The sequence below is a fragment of the Salvelinus alpinus genome, chromosome 13 (assembly GCF_045679555.1).
Source record: "Salvelinus alpinus chromosome 13, SLU_Salpinus.1, whole genome shotgun sequence".
NCBI lineage: Eukaryota > Metazoa > Chordata > Actinopteri > Salmoniformes > Salmonidae > Salvelinus > Salvelinus alpinus.
This window is the reverse complement of record NC_092098.1, coordinates 10,080,800-10,103,229: the sequence shown is the minus strand read 5'-3', so window position 1 is coordinate 10,103,229 and position 22,430 is coordinate 10,080,800. Positions and strand designations below refer to the sequence as shown.

The following is a 22,430-nucleotide window of genomic DNA, read 5'->3' as shown; positions in this document are numbered from 1 at the left end:
GGTACTACCTCATGAAGTTGGTTGAGAGAATGCCAAGAGTGTGCAAAGCTGTCATCAAGGAAAAGGGTGGCTACTTTGAAGATGCTCAAATATAAAATATATTTTGATTTGTTTAACACTTTTTTGGTTACTACATGATTCTATATGTGTTATTTCACAGTGTTGACGTCTTCACTATTGTTCTACAATGTAGAAAATAGTACAAATAAAGAAAAACCCTTGAATGAGTTGGTGTCCCCCCCCCAGGTCCCCACAGTCTTAGACGCTAAATATTTAAGTGGCATAGTGGCCTTCAGATGCAACAATATACAAATCACACCATACATTATTGTTTGAAGGTTTATTAAATGGTACATCTATCATCTTATGCTAATGATCCATGCACAATGTTTACAATAGTTCAATTTTTTTTATTAACTGCTATGCCGCTTTAGTTAGAAATAAGACAGACACACTACAGTAGGTTTGAACTGTTAAAATGTGTTCTCTATAAACCTGATTTTCTAAATCCCTGGTTGCTTAGTCTTCCAAGTAAAAATCTTGCCTTCTTTTGGTGCATTATTTATCAAAACACAATACAGTTCAAGTGGAACCAGTGACTGACCACTCACATCTGTGCATATACACACACCGAAATAAACTTAATTTGGACAACACAGCATCCTGCAAGTCATGATAGGTTTTGTCCTTGACTTGTAGCAATCAAAGTCACCAATCTAAGATACAAATGATACCAGCTCAGAGGTTTCAGACTTTTGAGGGATCATGCATAGCTCATTACTTTGTAGATCAAGGAAGAAAAGATACCACAAAAAACTTGCAATGCATGGGTTAATGGCAATCTGGATTATAATGAGGAACGTTATTGTACATATTCTTTATGTTGACTTTTGAGTTGCAGTACTATTTGACCTGTGTTCAAGTATTATGGCACACATGCTACAAACCCAATCACACAGCATGTTGGAAACATACACTGTGACAACAAGCTTGAGTCTCTTGGGAGTTAATCATGTCCAGGGAGATACGAGCTAGCCTATGGCATCCACAGCCAGAATTGAAAACTGTAGACTTTTCAGTGGAACAATCTAATTGAATGATCAGTACATACTAAACTACATTAGGTGGATTCAGAGCAATATGAAACTTTCAATCATTAGAGGAACAATACTGCATAGCAAAGGCAACTTACTGATATGATATTCTACATCTGTATATGTGGGGTCTTTCACTATAAAACAAATATTTAAGGAGAGGATATCACCAGTCTGTGCTTCTACCCAACTACAGAATAAAAGCTTTTGTTTTCAAATAAGATTTAACTAGCTTAGCTGACTGCTTTAGATCATAACAGGCAGTCAAGAGTCCAATTACTTCATGGGCACTTCCTTTCATTGAGACGTACACACATACACCCACGTTTCAGACACCACACTAACAACTGCTCTAAGCGATACATGGCATGACACAGATATCTATGACTATCATTACGATATTATTTGACAAGTATAGCAAATCTATTAATATTACTGTCACTTAAGTTCCATTGTCCAAGGCTATGAGGACAGATGTAGGAGGTTGAAGGTTAATGGACATTCAAGGTTGGAGGCCAACAAAGAAGGGTCAAAACTACATTCAGAGTGCCTTCTCTCTCTCATCTCGAGAGGTGCAGAGACTTCCATCCTCAATAACATCAGACAACGCAGATCATTTCCCTCTGCTCCTTCCATCATGGCTTGCCAGTCCAGGGTTCTGAAATGAAAAAAGTCATCATAAGATTCTCATGTGTTTGAGAGAAGCTACCCACTGGGCACAAACTGGTTGAATAAACGTTGTTTGAACAAAATTTGTCATCGGACTCCACGTGGAAAATACATTGGATTGGAAAAAAGTCCTTAACTGTTGTTTTGAGGGTGAAATTTCAACCACAGGATATCATCATGGTAACCAAATTTCAATGTAGACAAACCATGTATAAAATATGATGCATTTGTACCGTTAAAACAATGTCAGATCTCCAACGTTATATCCACTATCCGAATATAAACTATAGGCTGGGCAGCACCTCCTACCAGAGAATTGATCTACCTACAGCTACCCTTTGTTCTCCCACCCAGGGCCTATATAGCGTTTGCAAAGTCATCAAAAGCTATGGTCTCAATTCAACCCAGAATTCAACTAAAAATAGACAATATAATAGGCCCAGGGTTTCAAGCTCTGGTTGATTTCAAATGTAATGATATTGAATTGTTTGGTTGACAACACAACCAAATATCAACTTTTAAGGAGAGGTACATTATCTTCTGCTTGGATAGTTCCATCTGCCACTGACTTAGTCTGGCTTCAATTCAATTTTGTCTCCATCACAACCAAAACTAAAAGTTAAAGAATACGTTTTTTTCTATAATTTGTAGACAAATTGGAATTAAAGCAAGACTAAGTGAGTGGCCGATGGAAGTATCCAAGCAGAAGATAAATCGCCTTCAAATGTTGATATTTGGTTGCATTGACAACCAAACACATTATAACTTTTGAAATACAATAAATAGCCTATTAGCTTGCCTACAAGGTAGCAAATGATATGTTGGATTCACACCTCTAACGCAACCAAAAATAAAGTTATAGAATGGGATTAAGCCGATGTACCTATGGATAGTTCTATCTCCTTTAAAATGTTGATATTTGGTTGCATTGTCAAGCAAACACAATCCAACTATTACTTTTATAATACAGTAAATAGTCTAGAGTAAATGCTCTTCTACAAACTAATGTAAAATTCAACCATTAAACAAGTAACAGATCCATGGCCACATTGAGTTTACTGTAACTATAGATGTATTCGTATGTAATCATATAAAGTGTGCTAGTTCAATACAGCATGTATAGGTCATAGCAGGTCTGTGGATATGTTCATAATTGCTGTAACAATCTGCGCAGAATCTCAAACGCCATTGATCACTTGCACGATGTACTTTTAATGTAATCTCAACTGCAATCCAGGTCATTTGGTTCTGCTATTAGATGAAGCACAGTGATAACACAATCTGTTGCATAAATAAACAAAATATCTGACATTGTATTCCCAGTAGAACTTTGCTGTGCTTTTAAATGGTTGAAAGCTTAGTGGTGACACATTGGAAATTCAACTAACTTTTGGCAGTCTTTTTGAGTGGGTGAATATAGGTTGTAATCTCATTGATCAACGTCTCAACCAAATATTACCCAATTATCCACGTTGAAATGACGTGATGTGCCCAGCGTGTAGTGCGAGCACTTGAGATGCTAGCGTGAGAGAGGTATTGTGGCAACTTGAGCGGTGTGTATTTTAACATGTGAGCGTAAGATATTATTCTCATTCTCATATGCATTTTTATGTACCTGGCGACTTTTATGTACCTGGCGACTTGTTGTGCTTGTGTGAGGGTGGAGGATGAGCTTGGAATCGGCGCCGGGACTGCAGAGCCCGTCGATCAGGTTCTTGTTGCAGTCTCCTAGGCTGTCCATGTGGGAGAGTTTGGGGTAGGCCACATGGCCCGTCAGGTCCAGCAGATCTTCCAGGGCTCGGGCATTACTCATGGCGTTTTCCTGGACCTCATTGACTGGGGAGAACTCTGGGATGGAGATAAGTTCCTCCTTGGAAACTGGGCTGAGAGGGGAAGAGGGAGCAACATTTGTGAATATCATAATGGTTATTCCATCGATCGAATACTACTATGACCATGTCTGTACATCTATGGGGCATGCTGTCCTTGGGTAATCAAGGGCGGATATGAGGGGAATCATTTATTATGCAAATTGTTAAACGCGAAGCCATTTTTACTATCAATATTCCTCAGGGTATGAGGGAAAAGCTGTGGTAAAGCTAAGGGTCCAAATAGGATTCTGATGAGACAATATCACTAATACTCTAAGAATAACAAACATAGATGCGGTAAAGAGGTCATTGGAACTCGACCAAAGCAATGGAAATGCCATGGAAACGCGTGGGGGAAAGATCCCGAACGTCCTCATTGCCCCCCAGCTATTGTTTATGTGTATTTCACACTAAATTGAGGTAAAAATCTGAGTATAATTCTTGTATGGATGTCAACCCCAATACATATTCATGTCATCATCACCAATCAACTCCGTTATGCTTAAAAAACAACCTACTACCACCACTGATTTCTGTATGCTAGCACTCCTAGCAGCTTATACGAACATGTGTTTGCATTTATCAATCACTTCTTCTAAACCTGAAAAGGGACAACTTACAAATGCTTTGCAGCAAAAACAAACGTGTATCCAAATCTGACTTTAGTAACCCCATTGTGGGCCTGTTACAATACATCAATCGTGACGGATTTTACAAATATCCACTTTGTTAGATCAGTTTTGTTGACCGTGTGCCAATCCGGCATCCTTCTTCTATCACCCACGGTCTGCTTTCCATTGACCTCTTTCTCACATTTATAGCTAGGTTTCTGGCATGGTGGGCAAGTGTATGCAAATGTTCATACTAACCAGTATCTCTAGAATTTACTGGTTCCACATCATGCATTCCTGTAGATAGAAATGGCCTTGCTCTGATGGCTTACCTGACCTCCATGGACTGCACCTCATCATACGCCCCACTGCTCTTCACATCCAGAAGCTCCAGGTTGATGAGTGGAGGTGGGGGTTGGCCCACTGGTAGGAGTGCCAGGGACAGTTTGTTGGGCTGCACCCCTTGTCCGATAGTCTGTGTGGTCAACGTCACGTTTACTTGAGTACTCTCCTCGGTTTTGAGCTGAGCAGTGGCTTGGCTGCTCACCTTGGTACCCTCCTGTTTCTTCACCTGTACATTCACTTGTGCATTCTCCTGCTTGATCACGTGGGAAGTGACCTTTCCCTTCACTAAGACATTCTCCTGCTTGATCACGTGGGAAGTGACCTTTCCCTTCACTAAGACATTCTCCTGCTTGATCACGTGGGAAGTGACCTTTCCCTTCACTAAGACACTCTCTTGCTTGAGAGCCTGGGCTGCACCCTGTACATTTACTTGTTGAGCGTCCTGCCCCTTTTCCAAAACATTCTTCAGTGGGGTCACCTGATCAGTGGCTTGCCCCTTCACCAGGGCAGTGTCCTGCTTGTTGACACAGGCAGCGACCTGCCCATTAACCTGAGACTCAACCTTTGGGTTTTCGTGCACATTCACCTGAGCATTAGCTCCAATGTTCATCTTTGAGTTCATCTGCATTTCCCCTGTAGAGAACAGAAATATCACATTGCACAGGACTATTCCCTGAGAAAGAGCACCACATGACCTGGCCAGGGATGGCTTAAATTAAAGAGATGCTAATTATACACAAATCCCATGCCTCCTCTAAAATCATGTCAGCCTATTTAAGCGACCTACTGTATCTTACTGCGACAAAAGCATTGTCACATTAGTTAAGTCCATGGCCCTAACCCTAACCTATATGCACCACTTTGGGAACATTTCATGGGCTACCTTTGCGAGCCAGAGGGGCTTCCAATATCTTGTAGACAGGCAGATTTGCAAATGTCCTCTGTTCTACATCAGCTAACAAAATAAAGAAATGCATATTGGTCCTTCTCTTTAATTGCATTACATTTTCTAAATATATAAAGTTACATGCTGAGGGCTGCATTGTGGCAGGGACAGAGGAGTTATAAATAGCCAAAGACCTTGAATGGATGGCCTTGAATACAATCTAGGATGCAGAGTGAATCTGATCCTCTCCTGAGGACAGGTATTGGAAAAACACTGCTACATCACAGCCATGCAGGAGTCTCCTATATTGATGGAAAAGTACTGGGATCTCTCACCCACCAGGCTACCCACTGCTGCCACTGGGTGGGACTCCTACATTTATACATTCATAGTGTCTTTCCTGCTGGGGTGAGCAGGCAGGCAGAGTATCAGTGGATGAATGGAGTGGGTCACCTACCTGGTGGTGAGACAGGTTGAGTCTCCACCTGCCCCTCCTCCTGCGTCAATATGGAACACAGATGGAGGCAACATCTATTATTCCACAGCAAATAAGAGGACAATTATGTATAGTATTGTGTGATTAAGACCTGTGGTAATCAGGACGCATAAACCAATGTATCAACAATGATACAATTTAATCATGATAATGATCACAACATAGATATAAAAACAAAAGCTCTTGGGTGGGGGGTGGGGGGGTACAAGCCGCAAAGCGTATCCTGTATTGGTATGCAATACCTGACAAGATCACAAAACATCACGTGGGTATTATAGGAGTCAGCAGGTCTCTTTGCTTGAGGCGTGCAGAGCTATGAGAACGGCAGGCATCTCTACAGTACCTTCATCTCTTCCTGGTTCTCATCACTCTTCCTGGTTCTCTTCATTATCTCCTCAATTCTCTGTGGAGATGTAGCAACATACAGACTTTGATATGTACTGAGTGCTGCAGACTGGGTATCAGATATACTGATTAATTCAATAATAATTGAATTTGGAGTCATAAAAACCTTCTTCCTCAGCTGTCTCTCCTCCTCCTCTTGCAGCTTCAGTATCTCTCTCTCCTGATGCTGACGCTCTGCATCCTTCTGAGCCTGAAACTCACCCTCTTCCTTCTGTATTGATAAAGACGCAGGATTTATGCTTGGAATAATGTAAGACATGTACTGTGCATATACACAACGTTACACACAAACATGCACATACACCAGAGAAACATATCACCATACATAAAGTGACCCCCCCACTGTGACCCCTGACCTCTCTGTCCATCTGGACCTGTAGCTCCTTCTCCCGGACCTCCCTCTGCCGTTTCTCCTCTTCCGCTCTCCTCCTGCGGAGGTCCTCCTGTCTGCTCTTCTCCTCCTCCTGCCGTGCCCGCTCCTCTGCCTTTCTCCTCCTCAGCTGCTCCGCCTTCAGACTGAGTGACACAGACAGACATGGTGACTTACAGTATACCCTCCCAGTCACAGACACGGACAAGCAGACACCATCTATGCATCATGTACAGGCACACAGAGAGACACGGTGACACACAGTCTCCTTACCGTTCCTCCTCCTCCTGCTCACAACGTTGTTTCTCCTCCAACTCCTTCTGCACCCTGGCCAGACGCCTACGCTCCGCTAGCAGTCTGGATGCTTCCTCTGCGTTTGTCGTCCCGGCAACTCCTTTCCCTGTTGTTGTCACTGGCGATGGCTCTGTCACAAAGACAACGGCAGACATCAGTGTGCATTGAAACAGGTGCCCTTTTTGACAATGCACTGATAGGTGTACTTAAAATTTGACATACACAAAAAGATAAACAGTAGAGTTTCACCTGTGCTCTTATCTGCGTTCAGTTCACTGCTGGTGGACTTTGGCATCTTCTTATCTGGGGTGTCTATTTTGGAGGCTTTCTTATCAGAAGTGTCAGTCATAGAGTCCTTTCTTTCAGAAATCTCACCTTTTAAGTTCTTACCGGGGGTCTCAGTTTTGGGAAATCTCTTTTCTGGGGTCTCACTTTTGGGAAATCTCTTTTCTGGGGTCTCAGTTTTGGCCAGTTTTTTTTCAGGGGTGTCTGCTTGAGAAGACTTCTCAGGGCTCTGGATATCAGACATACTTTTCACAGGGGTTTCTGGCTTGGAGACATTTCTGTCATTGATGTTGTTGTGACTTTTGGCTTCTTCAACATGTCCATCCTCCTTGTTGCCGTTGGTAACCGGGGTGGTGGGTCTGTGCCTGATGGGAGAGGGGTGGTACTGGCGCACAGTGCAGGGAGACTGAGTACGGCTCTTAGGCAGCAACCTACAACCAGAAGGACATTATTATCCTCTGTCATAGTAACTAGGACATACCACACGGATACAGCAGCAGGACAGTGAGTCTTACTTGGGGGTGGCGGGGGAGGCTGCGCGTCTGGTGAACATGGCTGGGGATTCTGCTCTTCTCACGGAGGAGCCTGTCGCTGGGGAGCCAGTCCTTCTCTCTCTGCGTAACCTTTCTTTCTGAAAGCACACACAAGATAATGTGTGTGTTTCCGGATGTAATCATGCCAACATGGCCCTACCAACTGCTAGCAGGGTTCTGCACTGGTTTCTCTCTATTCTATAACCAAGTGGGTAGGTAAGACCAGTCTGACCTTGGGGGTTTGAGGGGTTGAGCGAGATCCTCCTGGTGACTCCTCTGGAGAGCCCTGGAGCCTCCGTCGATCAACCCGGCTTGGCGAGCCCCGGTAGGGTGACCTGTGGGGGCTGCAGGGAGCTGCACAACGACAGGCATCAGAGGTCAAAATAATAATAATCAAGTGAAGAAGTATTGTAGTCAAAGGAGATACAAAGTAGTAATTCTATGTTTTTGTATCAATACCCACAGTATAGGTATGGAGGACATTAACAATACTATAAATGGTTTAAATCAAATCATACAAACTATTTTGTCTTTCACATGTTTATCTGTGGCAAGTTGGAGTGATGTGCGGCATGGACACACATTTTATTTAACTAGGCAAGCCAGTGAATAACAAATTCTTATTTTACAATGACGGCCTACCCCGGCCAAAACCTCCCCTAACCCGGACCATGCTGGGCATTGTGCACCGCCCTATGGGACTCCCGTTCACAGCCGGTTGTGATACAGCCCGGGATCGAACCAGGGTCTGTAGTGACGCCTCTAGCACTGAGACGCAGTGCATTAGACCGCTGCGCCACTCGGGAGCCTAAAATAAATCACAAATATTAAATAAAATTGCATGTGGAAAAGAAAAACATCCACACACGCTGTTGATGCCCAAAACGTTTATGCTAACGCAACATTTCCTCTGCCATATTATCAGAGGTGTTGTAGCGGGTACTTGCACGTAAACTTTGTTTATTTATCTTTTTTATTTTACTCAGGCATTTACCCACCGGAAAAACGGATTGAAAGTATAGGGAGCGTTACTTTACTCCTTGCAGACGGCGATCTGTGTTTATCCACCTATTTTTTTTTACCACTACATATAAGGCATGCCCAACGAAGCATCACTTTTGCAAGTATCTTAGCAGGTAGGTATTTCTTCTCCTTGTCACACCAAAACATTGTAGACAGCAGTCCCACCAGGAAACACGCATATCTACACCCTCAGACACACGTTCACAAAAGCCAGACCTTGACATAAATAAAGTGGATAAACAAGTGTCTATCTGCAGAACTGCAAACGCTGTCATGCATTCCCTAGTCTCTGCATCACCAATGATGCAAAGTTTCTAGGGGGTATTACCTATCTGGAAATATTTACTGCCAATGTGCAAAAAAATGATCAGTCCAGATGTATTCTCTAGGTGTTACCTGTGTATCGGTGGCAGGGCAGATGGAGGTCTGCTGCACTGTGGCACCTGGCCATAGAGGAGTGAGTGTGGGTAAGGAGGCGGTGGACCATCAGGTTCTCCACAGAGTTCAGGTGACAGCGCTGGGCTGATGGAGGGGTCAGGGGTCAATGGAGGTGTTGGGAGGAGGGGACGGAGATGAGGATGACAAACAAAACAACGTATGACCATGAGGGACATGAGACAGATAAATGAAAGTGCAAGAATCACACGGGGAGGAGGAGCGGGCTAAGAATACTAGTTCTAGATTAGTGAGTACAACCGGAGAATGGAAAGGATGTAGGGTGGGTCTGCCTCAAAAATATTTTGACACTGACAATGATAGCTATTAGCAGTGGTGGTGATGAGTAGCAGATGCAGAAGTCGTAGTGTATAGGGTAGAAGTAGTAGTGCTAGTGGTGATATAACGAGGAGGAGTAGTAGTAGTAGTAGTAGTAGAAGTGGTGATACTACCGAGGAGGAGTAGTAGTAGTAGTACTAGTGGTGATACTAACGAGGAGTGGTAGTAGTAGTAGTACTAGTGGTGATACTAGTGGAAGGAGCAGTAGTAGTAGTAGTAGTAGTGGTGATATAACGAGGAGTAGTAGTAGTAGTAGTGGTGATATAACGAGGAGTAGTAGTAGTAGTGGTGATACTAGTGAGGAGGAGCAGTAGTAGTAGTGGTGATACTACCGAGGAGTAGTAGTAGTAGTAGTGGTGATATAACGAGGAGTAGTAGTAGTAGTAGTAGTGGTGATATAACGAGGAGTAGTAGTAGTAGTGGTGATACTACCGAGGAGGAGTAGTAGTAGTACTAGTGGTGATACTACCGAGGAGGAGTAGTAGTAGTACTAGTAGTGGTGATATAACGAGGAGTAGTAGTAGTAGTGGTGATACTAGTGAGGAGGAGCAGTAGTAGTAGTAGTAGTAGTGGTGATATAACGAGGAGTAGTAGTAGTAGTGGTGATACTACCGAGGAGGAGTAGTAGTAGTAGTAGTACTAGTGGTGATACTAACGAGGAGTGGTAGTAGTAGTAGTACTAGTGGTGATACTAACGAGGAGTAGTAGTAGTAGTACTAGTGGTGATACTAACGAGGAGTGGTAGTAGTAGTAGTACTAGTGGTGATACTAACGAGGAGTGGTAGTAGTAGTAGTACTAGTGGTGATACTAACGAGGAGTGGTAGTAGTAGTAGTACTAGTGGTGATACTAACGAGGAGTAGTAGTAGTAGTACTAGTGGTGATACTAACGAGGAGGAGTAGTAGTAGTAGTACTAGCGGTGATACTACGAGGAGTAGTAGTAGTTCTAGCGGTGATACTAACGAGGAGTAGTAGTAGTAGTAGTGGTGATACTACGAGGAGTAGTAGTAGTACTAGTGGTGATACTACGAGGAGTAGTAGTAGTACTAGTGGTGATACTAACGAGGAGTAGTAGTAGTAGTACTAGTGGTGATACTAACGAGGAGTAGTAGTAGTAGTACTAGTGGTGATACTACGAGGAGTAGTAGTAGTAGTACTAGTGGTGATACTACAAGGAGTAGTAGTAGTACTAGTGGTGATACTAACGAGGAGGAGTAGTAGTAGTAGTAGTACTAGTGGTGATACTAGCGAGGAGTAGTAGTAGTAGTAGTAGTACTAGTGGTGATACTACGAGGAGTAGTAGTAGTACTAGTGGTGATACTACGAGGAGTAGTAGTAGTACTAGTGGTGATACTACGAGGAGTAGTAGTACTAGTGGTGATAATACGAGGAGTAGTAGTACTAGTGGTGATAATACAAGGAGTAGTAGTAGTTGTAGCAGTACTAGTGGTGATACTACAGAGGAGTAGTAGTACTAGTGGTAATAATATGATGAGTAGTAGTAGTACTAGTGGTGATACTAACGAGGAGTAGTAGTAGTACTAGTGGTGATACTAACGAGGAGTAGTAGTAGTACTAGTGGTGATACTAACGAGGAGAAGTAGTAGTACTAGTGGTGATACTAACGAGGAGTAGTAGTAGTACTAGTGGTGATACTAACGAGGAGTAGTAGTAGTAGTACTAGTGGTGATACTAACGAGGAGTAGTAGTAGTAGTACTAGTGGTGATACTAGCGAGGAGTAGTAGTAGTAGTAGTAGTAGTACTAGTGGTGATACTAGCGAGGAGTAGTAGTAGTACTAGTGGTGATACTAGCGAGGAGTAGTAGTAGTACTAGTGGTGATACTACGAGGAGTAGTAGTAGTACTAGTGGTGATACTACGAGGAGTAGTAGTAGTACTAGTGGTGATACTAACGAGGAGTAGTAGTAGTACTAGTGGTGATACTACGAGGAGTAGTAGTAGTACTAGTGGTGATAATACGAGGAGTAGTAGTACTAGTGGTGATAATACAAGGAGTAGTAGTAGTTGTAGCAGTACTAGTGGTGATACTACAGAGGAGTAGTAGTACTAGTGGTAATAATATGATGAGTAGTAGTAGTACTAGTGGTGATACTAACGAGTAGTAGTAGTACTAGTGGTGATACTAACGAGGAGTAGTAGTAGTACTAGTGGTGATACCAACGAGGAGTAGTAGTAGTAGTACTAGTGGTGATACTAACGAGGAGGAGTAGTAGTAGTAGTAGTACTAGTGGTGATACTAGAGAGGAGTAGTAGTAGTACTAGTGGTGATACTACAGAGGAGTAGTAGCAGTAGTAGTACTAGTGGTGATACTACAGAGTAGTAGTAATAGTAGTAGCGGTGATACTAACGAGGAGTAGCAGTAGTAGTAGTACTAGTGGTGATACTACGAGGAGTAGTAGTAGTTCTAGCGGTGATACTAACGAGGAGTAGTAGTAGTAGTAGTGGTGATACTAACGAGGAGTAGTAGTAGTAGTACTAGTGGTGATACTAACAAGGAGTAGTAGTAGTAGTAGTACTAGTGGTGATACTAGCGAGGAGTATTAGTAGTACTAGTGGTGATATAACGAGGAGGAGTAGTAGTAGTAGTAGTAGTAGAAGTGGTGATACTACCGAGGAGGAGTAGTAGTAGTAGTACTAGTGGTGATACTAACGAGGAGTGGTAGTAGTAGTAGTACTAGTGGTGATACTAGTGGAAGGAGCAGTAGTAGTAGTAGTAGTAGTGGTGATATAACGAGGAGTAGTAGTAGTAGTAGTGGTGATATAACGAGGAGTAGTAGTAGTAGTGGTGATACTAGTGAGGAGGAGCAGTAGTAGTAGTGGTGATACTACCGAGGAGTAGTAGTAGTAGTAGTGGTGATATAACGAGGAGTAGTAGTAGTAGTAGTAGTGGTGATATAACGAGGAGTAGTAGTAGTAGTGGTGATACTACCGAGGAGGAGTAGTAGTAGTACTAGTGGTGATACTACCGAGGAGGAGTAGTAGTAGTACTAGTAGTGGTGATATAACGAGGAGTAGTAGTAGTAGTGGTGATACTAGTGAGGAGGAGCAGTAGTAGTAGTAGTAGTAGTGGTGATATAACGAGGAGTAGTAGTAGTAGTGGTGATACTACCGAGGAGGAGTAGTAGTAGTAGTAGTACTAGTGGTGATACTAACGAGGAGTGGTAGTAGTAGTAGTACTAGTGGTGATACTAACGAGGAGTAGTAGTAGTAGTACTAGTGGTGATACTAACGAGGAGTGGTAGTAGTAGTAGTACTAGTGGTGATACTAACGAGGAGTGGTAGTAGTAGTAGTACTAGTGGTGATACTAACGAGGAGTGGTAGTAGTAGTAGTACTAGTGGTGATACTAACGAGGAGTAGTAGTAGTAGTACTAGTGGTGATACTAACGAGGAGGAGTAGTAGTAGTAGTACTAGCGGTGATACTACGAGGAGTAGTAGTAGTTCTAGCGGTGATACTAACGAGGAGTAGTAGTAGTAGTAGTGGTGATACTACGAGGAGTAGTAGTAGTACTAGTGGTGATACTACGAGGAGTAGTAGTAGTACTAGTGGTGATACTAACGAGGAGTAGTAGTAGTAGTACTAGTGGTGATACTAACGAGGAGTAGTAGTAGTAGTACTAGTGGTGATACTACGAGGAGTAGTAGTAGTAGTACTAGTGGTGATACTACAAGGAGTAGTAGTAGTACTAGTGGTGATACTAACGAGGAGGAGTAGTAGTAGTAGTAGTACTAGTGGTGATACTAGCGAGGAGTAGTAGTAGTAGTAGTAGTACTAGTGGTGATACTACGAGGAGTAGTAGTAGTACTAGTGGTGATACTACGAGGAGTAGTAGTAGTACTAGTGGTGATACTACGAGGAGTAGTAGTACTAGTGGTGATAATACGAGGAGTAGTAGTACTAGTGGTGATAATACAAGGAGTAGTAGTAGTTGTAGCAGTACTAGTGGTGATACTACAGAGGAGTAGTAGTACTAGTGGTAATAATATGATGAGTAGTAGTAGTACTAGTGGTGATACTAACGAGGAGTAGTAGTAGTACTAGTGGTGATACTAACGAGGAGTAGTAGTAGTACTAGTGGTGATACTAACGAGGAGAAGTAGTAGTACTAGTGGTGATACTAACGAGGAGTAGTAGTAGTACTAGTGGTGATACTAACGAGGAGTAGTAGTAGTAGTACTAGTGGTGATACTAACGAGGAGGAGTAGTAGTAGTAGTAGTACTAATGGTGATACTAGCGAGGAGTAGTAGTAGTAGTAGTAGTAGTACTAGTGGTGATACTAGCGAGGAGTAGTAGTAGTACTAGTGGTGATACTACGAGGAGTAGTAGTAGTACTAGTGGTGATACTACGAGGAGTAGTAGTAGTACTAGTGGTGATACTACGAGGAGTAGTAGTAGTACTAGTGGTGATACTACGAGGAGTAGTAGTAGTACTAGTGGTGATACTACGAGGAGTAGTAGTACTAGTGGTGATAATACGAGGAGTAGTAGTACTAGTGGTGATAATACAAGGAGTAGTAGTAGTTGTAGCAGTACTAGTGGTGATACTACAGAGGAGTAGTAGTACTAGTGGTAATAATATGATGAGTAGTAGTAGTACTAGTGGTGATACTAACGAGTAGTAGTAGTACTAGTGGTGATACTAACGAGGAGTAGTAGTAGTACTAGTGGTGATACCAACGAGGAGTAGTAGTAGTAGTACTAGTGGTGATACTAACGAGGAGGAGTAGTAGTAGTAGTAGTACTAGTGGTGATACTAGAGAGGAGTAGTAGTAGTACTAGTGGTGATACTACAGAGGAGTAGTAGCAGTAGTAGTACTAGTGGTGATACTACAGAGTAGTAGTAATAGTAGTAGCGGTGATACTAACGAGTAGTAGTAGTACTAATGGTGATACTAACGAGGAGTAGTAGTAGTAGTTCTAGTGGTGATACTAACGAGGAGTAGCAGTAGTAGTAGTACTAGTGGTGATACTACGAGGAGTAGTAGTAGTTCTAGCGGTGATACTAACGAGGAGTAGTAGTAGTAGTAGTGGTGATACTAACGAGGAGTAGTAGTAGTAGTACTAGTGGTGATACTAACAAGGAGTAGTAGTAGTAGTAGTACTAGTGGTGATACTAGCGAGGAGTATTAGTAGTACTAGTGGTGATACTACGAGGAGTAGTAGTAGTTCTAGCGGTGATACTAACGAGGAGTAGTAGTAGTACTAGTGGTGATACTAACAAGGAGTAGTAGTAGTAGTAGTGGTGATACTACGAGGAGTAGTAGTAGTACTAGTGGTGATACTACGAGGAGTAGTAGTAGTTCTAGCGGTGATACTAACGAGGAGTAGTAGTAGTACTAGTGGTGATACTAACGAGGAGTAGTAGTAGTAGTAGTACTAGTGGTGATACTAGCGAGGAGTAGTAGTAGTAGTAGTAGTAGTACTAGTGGTGATACTACGAGGAGTAGTAGTAGTACTAGTGGTGATACTACGAGGAGTAGTAGTAGTACTACTGGTGATACTACGAGGAGTAGTAGTACTAGTGGTGATAATACGAGGAGTAGTAGTAGTAGTAGTAGTAGTAGTAGTACTAGTGGTGATACTACAAAGGAGTAGTAGCAGTACTAGTGGTGATACTACAGAGAAGTAGTAGTACTAGTGGTGATAATACGAGGAGTAGTAGTAGTACTAGTGGTGATACTAACGAGGAGTAGTAGTAGTAGTACTAGTGGTGATACTAGTGGAAGGAGTAGTAGTACTTTATCAAATTGGAGGGCTACCTGTTCCTGTGCATATTGAATGCAAATACTGCTCATCACTTCATTATTATTGCGTTGTTTTCACTCATGGGGATGGGATGGGCTCTCTGAAATAAAAAAAATAACACTAAGTATTTGGATGGGTGATATAGAGGTTGGTAAGATGTATGAAAGCACTGAGAATGTCCAACCTCAACCAGAGTGTTTTGACTGAGTGACATATGCCTTCAACAAGGAGGGAGAGGAGGTTTCAAACAATGAAAAGGAGGAAGTGAAGTGGTGTACATGTCCCCTGTTCCTTGGTTCTTTGTGTACTGTCAATTCCCCAGTGCCTGTCATTTCCTAATGGATATCTTCTTCCCTCTGTATCCCAAAACCCTACATCTCTATTGTCATCCCAATGCTTGCTCTTGTTCTCGAACCGGGATCAACTTGGAAGTACCAAAATAGAACTAAGACATCAAGATACCCAAGCTGAGCGCACGCACACACACACACACACACACACACACACACACACACACACACACACACACACACACACACACACACACACACACACACACACACACACACACACACACACACACACACACACACACACACACACACACACACACACACACACACACACACACACACACACACACACACAGATGTCAAAAATGTATAAAAAGCCGCAATTACACAATGTCAATGTGCACTTTGTACAATAGTACTTGTACAAGGTACATAATTGACTTTTCACACATCCTCATGCTTTCTGATTCAGCTGTTGCACATGCATTCTGGGAAATATACATAAAACCTTTGAGTTGGCATGACATTTCCCCTCAAGCCAAACTGCCATGAGAGCAGTGGTCATTGTGGGGTGGAGAGAAGGAGGGGGCAGGGGATTGGTGGACCGAACAGGAGGGGTTCATAACATTACCGGATTCGCTGGCAGCAGGAAGGGGGGCGGCGAGTTCATGGGGAAAGGTGGAGGCAAGGAGAGGGGCATTCTCACAGTCACCTATAGGCAGCAGGCGGAGCAGAGCAGAGAGAGCATAGCGTTATGATCAGAGCAGCCACTTGTGTCTTTACCTGATGACCCCCTGATACACCTCTGCACCCAGCAGGGCGCTCCTGTAGACAACTGGGGAGGTAAACCCATGCAGCAAGGCTGGAGGCAATGAGCAGGCCAGGGAGAAAGGCTCTCTCTCTCACATACACACCTTTGTCCTCCATATATCCCTCTATGACCCAATCCAAATCACACATACAGTACAGAAGTCATAAACATATTCAGAAAACTGTATGAAAATCAGCGTCTAAGTTTTGAACATGTTTTTGTATCTCAGTCCTCCATCCCCCACATCCATCATAATCCTGAAAATGCAACAAACTCCCAGTGCCCCAGGATAGAAGCCATCAATAATGCCACGAAGCAGTAACCAGTATGTTGTCAATTTTAAAACTGTCTGGTTTGCTCCCCTCAGGGTTGACTGGACTGATGACTATTTCCATGGTTTACGACAAGTCTGGGACAGGCTGACAAAGACACCACTGTCTGACCTTGAGTCTCGATTAGAAGGGTAGAGAAGCCATCAGCTAGCAGCAGCTTCCCCCCAAAATACCTATCATGTGTTAGTATATCTGATGGACTACTTGTGTGATTTGTATCTGACAGAGAGCAACACCAAATTTGTATCCCATGGGTTAATTTGTATCCCATGCCAAATTGAATTGGCCTAGAACATGTATTGCTGTCCCTTCCAAAAGTCCCTCCCTCCATGCCTCGCACCATTCCTCCTTCCAGTCACAGCTTCATCATTCACACCTCATTGCACCCTCATCTCCAGCTCCCTGTTGTGGACTCACCCTGTGCTCCTCCAGGTCCGCCCCATGTCCAGCGTTTGGGCCTCTGCTCCAGCTGCAGGCTGCGTTCCAGGGAGCGTTTCATCAGAGCCTCCAGCCGCTCCTGCTTGTGCCGTTCCAGGACCGGGAAGACAAGGGACTCTGTCACTGAGCTGCTCCCCTGGCCACACAAGGACCAGGCTAGTCGCTCCATAACCACAACCTCTCCTCTGACACAGCACAGTACAGTCTTAACAGAGCAGGCAGATACAGACCGCAGCTGCTTGGGACTCCACCCCTCCGATCATACACCCAAGCAGACACAAAGAGACACTCTGACACATTCACTCTCGCGGCAGCAACAGTATTGACAGGTTGGAGAATAGCTCCCCTTTCCTTTATCTGATATCCCCCCCCCCTTTATTTTTCTGGTTGCCTGTTCTACTCAGACTTCCCAGAGTAAAATATCTTCCTTCCAAGCTAGTTAACCCTTCCCCACCCACAGTGTTGCCATGGTACACAGCCCAACAGAGCAGGACACAAAGCCATCTGGTGGGTGATCAACCATTGCCAACATCTCTCCATTTAAATGTGCTCCATCTTTTCCTCCTATCTATATCCCTGCTCTTCCTTTTTATTTATTCCTATCAAACACATAAAGGATGTGGACATGTATCGGCAAATGGAACTACACACACAGATGGAGCCAGCACAATAACAAAATGTATTAATCCGAATGACCAAGCACGGGTGAAAAAGTTTTTTACAAATAAATCTTAAATGAGTACCACAGAAAATAAAATATGACATTAGCCACACCACACAGGCTCCTCCTGCATTTCTATTGGTCTAAAATTACATCGTCCAGAGGATATAATCCACTTAACGAGAACACACACACACGCATAGATAATCAATCTGTGTGAGATTGATGGCCAAGACAAATGCTGTGTCATCCAAAACATGTCACAAAAATCCTCATCGTGCATACATTTACGAGAGCAGACAAAAATGACAAATCATGTTATTTCACGTCACCTTTTTAGACCAAATTAAGTCTTTCTTGAAAGGGTAAACGGTGAGATCAATGTAGGCTACAAATCCTAACAATAAATGGCCTTAGAAAGTGGCAGTGTGTGACATGGTTTAAAAAGATAGATCTGTGGATAACTTTGTGCTCAGCAGATAGCTTGGGACCCATCGAGGAATTGAGGGCAATGACAAAGCAGGATTAGGATCCGATTAAGCAAATGGAATGACATAGATATTCATTAAAGAGTCTGATGAGGTTCCTAAGATTTACATATAGACCAACACCAGCATTCCCAGAAGCCAGTGTTGACTGGTGTGCAGGGTGGGAAAGACTAATCTAGAAGGGGAGGGTCAGGTTGCAAATCCTATCTAATATCTGCAACGTTAAGTACAGAGCATATTGTAATTAATGATCCACAGGATTTTAGTAAATTAAAGAGCATATGTCCCTGCTTATCTTTTAGAATAGGCTGTTGCTGTACTTGCCCACACACAATCAAAAACAGTACATCCAAACGGTACAATAAACATACAAACTTTTTACTGAAACTGAACTGGAGGTGAAAAAGCTGTCTGAGTGTGAGGACAGAGGGTGACTACATCATGCACTGGAGACAAAGGAATCTGAATATAGATCTAGTGCAGGGTTCCCCAACTGGCGGCCCGCGGGATGAATTTGGCCCATGGGTGATCTTATTTGGCCCCCCAAGTTTACTGAGGAAAAAATATAGAATAATATTTATATATATATATATATATATAGTAAATCTGTTCCCAGAGACCTGATCGTATACAAATGCATGCAAATTTTGAAATTATTCTATTTTTGGTCAAATATTATATCGGTTTGGGCATCTTGCGGTCAATTTGCAGTCTACAAATTATTTGTAATAATGTTCCAGCCCCCTGACTGTCCACTTAAGATATATTTTTTTCTGCATCTGACTCTAGTTGATGATCCCTAATGTAGTGGCTAAGTGATGAGTCTGACCTTCTCCTCCTCCAGCCTCTGCCTCCTCTTTTCCTCCACAGCAGCTCTGCGGAGCTCCTCTCTCTGTCTCTGCTCCTCCAGCTTCCTCCAGCGCTCCTCCACCGTACGCTCATACTGCAGCTGAGCCCTCCGCTCTTTCTCCCTGATCGCCTGCTCTCGCACCGCTGGAAACACCAACCAACACATTCAGATTACCACCCTCTAAAACACCATTAGAACAACCCACAACAATTCCAGAGCTTTGCTTCCTTAAACTGCACATTTACTGGCTGCCCGTTCTATAGGGAAAAATTATAGAGCATTTTTGCTAACCTGCTACAATACAAATATTGGTTTCAATAAGAAGTGATTTCCATCAGTCTCAATACTTGAAAGAAAATGTCAGGAACATCACTTACCTAGACCTTTATCTCTCTCCTCACGTCTCTCTTTGGCTAAACGCATCCTGTCATCTGTCCTCAGATACCCTTCTACGTCTGAGAGAATGGGATATAAAGATCAACACAGATAGAGAAACAGACAAGCTAGACAGAAAGAGCAAGGAGAGACATTCCAAAGAGATAGTGAGGGAGAGATGTGTTTATAGAGAGGACCCAGTGAGGGAGAGATGTGTTTATAGAGAGCCCAGGACGCAGTGAGCCCAGGACCCAGAGAGGGGGAGATATGTTTATAGAGAGGACCCAGTGAGGGAGAGATGTGTTTATAGAGAGGACCCAGTGAGGGAGAGATGTGTTTATAGAGAGGACCAAGTGAGGGAGGGATGTGTAGGGGAGCTAACAACCACAGTGGGGGTGGGACTTACACTGTTTACCTGCATGATTGTTAGTGTTGTTGCCTGGCAGAAGTAAAGTGGAGGGGAGCCCATTGAGCTGGGGCCTCTTCTCTGTGACCGAGGGTGGGCTCACCACCTCATCTGATATAGGAGAGACAACAGTCCCCACAGTTTATCAGCAGAGGAAGGCAGTGCTGTACATAGCACTGAACTGCAGTACTACTTTGAGACTGCAGAGGGAGACAGTGACATGCTTTTTGTTCAGTGAAAGTAATGTTCAGAGGGTAAAATGATCAGCCAGGGCAGTAGATAATGTAAAAGGTTGGATTGCCAAGCAATCCAAGGATGGACTGTGTATGTGCTATGTTTTACGGTGTCCCAGCAAAAAATCTATTTAAAATGCAATCAGTTGTTAATCAGTTGTATGATAATTACTAAAGCAAAAAGATCTTGCCTTTGCCAGAAATGGCACTCTAAAATATGATTTTAGGCCAGTTCATATTATAAACATCTAATTGTCTAATCTAATATGAAGTACCTTTCCAATTCAGATAAGCGCCAAAGAAAATCCTTTTAAAATGTTAAGAGTGTGGGTGAGCCAACGGCATCTTACTGTGTTTCGCAGCTAGGCTCCCTGGATAAAGTGCCACACGGGCTGGGGAGCTATGGCCATTGCTTTGGGATCTCTTCTCTGCAACTGATTGTTGAGTCAATCCTTCGGCGGGAGAAAGAAGCAAACACATGAAGAAGAAGAAAATAGAAGACAGGTAAATAAGTCTAGGATAGATGGCAGCCAGGCCATTGATTTACTCTGGACTAGATTAAACACAGCAGCCATAATCTGGCCCTGTTACTTCTGCATCACTCACCAAAATCTAATACAGCTCCCAGTCAAGGAGCGACCCATCAAATCACAACATTGGGTTGCACACTGCATATGTTAATATAATTTATTCTTGGAAACTAGGAACTAGCCTAGGAAGTGAGGGGTCCTTTCCCAGACCCAGAGTAAGCCTATTAATTAAAAAGCACTTTTGATTGGGACTCTCCATATCCTGCTTTTAGAGTAGGCTATAGACTTATACGGCCAGGACCGGCCGTACAGGTAGGCTACTAACAACTGTCACATGTCTTTAACCATTGATGAAAGGTCTGTGATGTTGTGTGCTGGTGAGAATCCATGTTTAATGCCCCTCTTTATGCAGATGCAGCTATATGCTTTTGATCATCCCTAAATTCAAGGCTACATTCTGGGCTTTTTGAGTACAAATCACACTTTTTTGCTCACATTGGTACCAACCAAGTTTATTACAGTTGTGTTCTTATTTCTATTCGTTTGTTCCATTTTTTATTTTAAATTCAGTTTAGTTTCAGACCTGATATGCTAGTTTTTTATTTAGTTTGAGTTTTTTGGGATGTCACTTCTTGCAACTGTGGAGCAGTAATACTTAAGCGATGAATAATGTGATGGGTCAGGTCATAGGTCAGGTTTAAATGATAAAGTAAATCTCAATGTGACTTGGATTTAAAGGGAATAGCGTCGAGACTGGTGCCCAAAAAAATAGGGTGGAAACTCTCACCCATGTTAAAATCGATCTACTGCTTTTTAACCTTAGTAGTACATGTAAGAAGAATCAAATAAGATCTAAACGATTTACCGAGACAATTTACTGTTAATTTTTTTTTTTTTTACTGTAATCGTAATGAATGCATAAACGAATGGATGCATAAAATTCATTGAGGGGAGATGGGATTTGTATTTCACAGTATGCAATGACATGGGATTGGTGCAAGTAGGTTGGCTACTATAGGTAATGTTACAGAATATCAATGAATATTGTGTTTTATATCACATACACTTCCAGAGGTCTTAACAAAGGCTTCCAAACTGGCAGCACCGGAAGGGCAAAATAATAACTTTATTTTATCTTCATTTAACTAGGCAAGTCAGTTAAAAACAAATTCTTATTTACAATGACGGCCTACTCCGGCCAAACCCCGATGACGCTGGGCCAATTGTGCGCCACCCTACCACATACCAGTTAAATTGGTATGGTTTAAAAAGTTTAAGGTTTTCGGCACTCCAAGAATCAGGTATTCTACTGTATTCTGTGGGATGGAATAACGGTACCATTCAAAATACAGCAATTACTTCCCCGTTCACCATTACTTCCCAAAATGTACCATCATTTACAGTATGCTGCGATAAAACTTTTCACAGTATTTTACTGTTGATAATACTCGAAAATACAATATGAATTACAGTTGTTACAGTGTAGTGATAGTGACGCACAAGCCAGATCTATTTGAAACATCGCCATCTCCTGGCCGCATTTACCCACCAGATTCAGTAGCTTGAACCCCCCTCCCCCAAAATAGAT

General features: G+C 42.8%; 1 protein-coding gene across 6 annotated transcripts in view; it reads right to left on the bottom strand.

Moving 5' to 3' along the window:
- Window positions 1-325: 325 nt before the first annotated feature.
- LOC139537000 (MAP7 domain-containing protein 2-like) overlaps window positions 326-22,430 on the bottom strand; it is a 22,842-nt gene continuing 737 nt past the window's right edge. Inside the window, exons 2-19 of one of the 6 annotated variants that reach the window (XM_071337777.1) lie at window positions 20,663-20,764; window positions 20,080-20,190; window positions 19,676-19,753; window positions 19,278-19,441; window positions 17,279-17,378; window positions 16,350-16,430; window positions 9,279-9,404; window positions 8,092-8,213; window positions 7,842-7,957; window positions 7,291-7,757; window positions 7,021-7,171; window positions 6,734-6,893; window positions 6,484-6,588; window positions 6,316-6,375; window positions 5,934-5,973; window positions 4,578-5,223; window positions 3,397-3,646; window positions 326-1,752 (exon numbers count right to left, since the gene is read on the bottom strand). In XM_071337777.1, the coding sequence (XP_071193878.1) occupies window positions 1,708-1,752; window positions 3,397-3,646; window positions 4,578-5,223; window positions 5,934-5,973; window positions 6,316-6,375; window positions 6,484-6,588; window positions 6,734-6,893; window positions 7,021-7,171; window positions 7,291-7,757; window positions 7,842-7,957; window positions 8,092-8,213; window positions 9,279-9,404; window positions 16,350-16,430; window positions 17,279-17,378; window positions 19,278-19,441; window positions 19,676-19,753; window positions 20,080-20,190; window positions 20,663-20,764 (2,924 nt within the window). In that variant the 3' untranslated portion in view covers window positions 326-1,707. Of the gene's footprint in view, window positions 1,753-3,378; window positions 3,647-4,577; window positions 5,224-5,933; window positions 5,974-6,315; window positions 6,376-6,483; window positions 6,589-6,733; window positions 6,894-7,020; window positions 7,172-7,290; window positions 7,758-7,841; window positions 7,958-8,091; window positions 8,214-9,278; window positions 9,405-16,349; window positions 16,431-17,278; window positions 17,379-19,277; window positions 19,442-19,675; window positions 19,754-20,079; window positions 20,191-20,662; window positions 20,765-22,430 lie in introns of all 6 variants that reach the window. The other 5 variants (XM_071337775.1, XM_071337776.1, XM_071337778.1 and 2 more) reach the window with 5 other exon arrangements.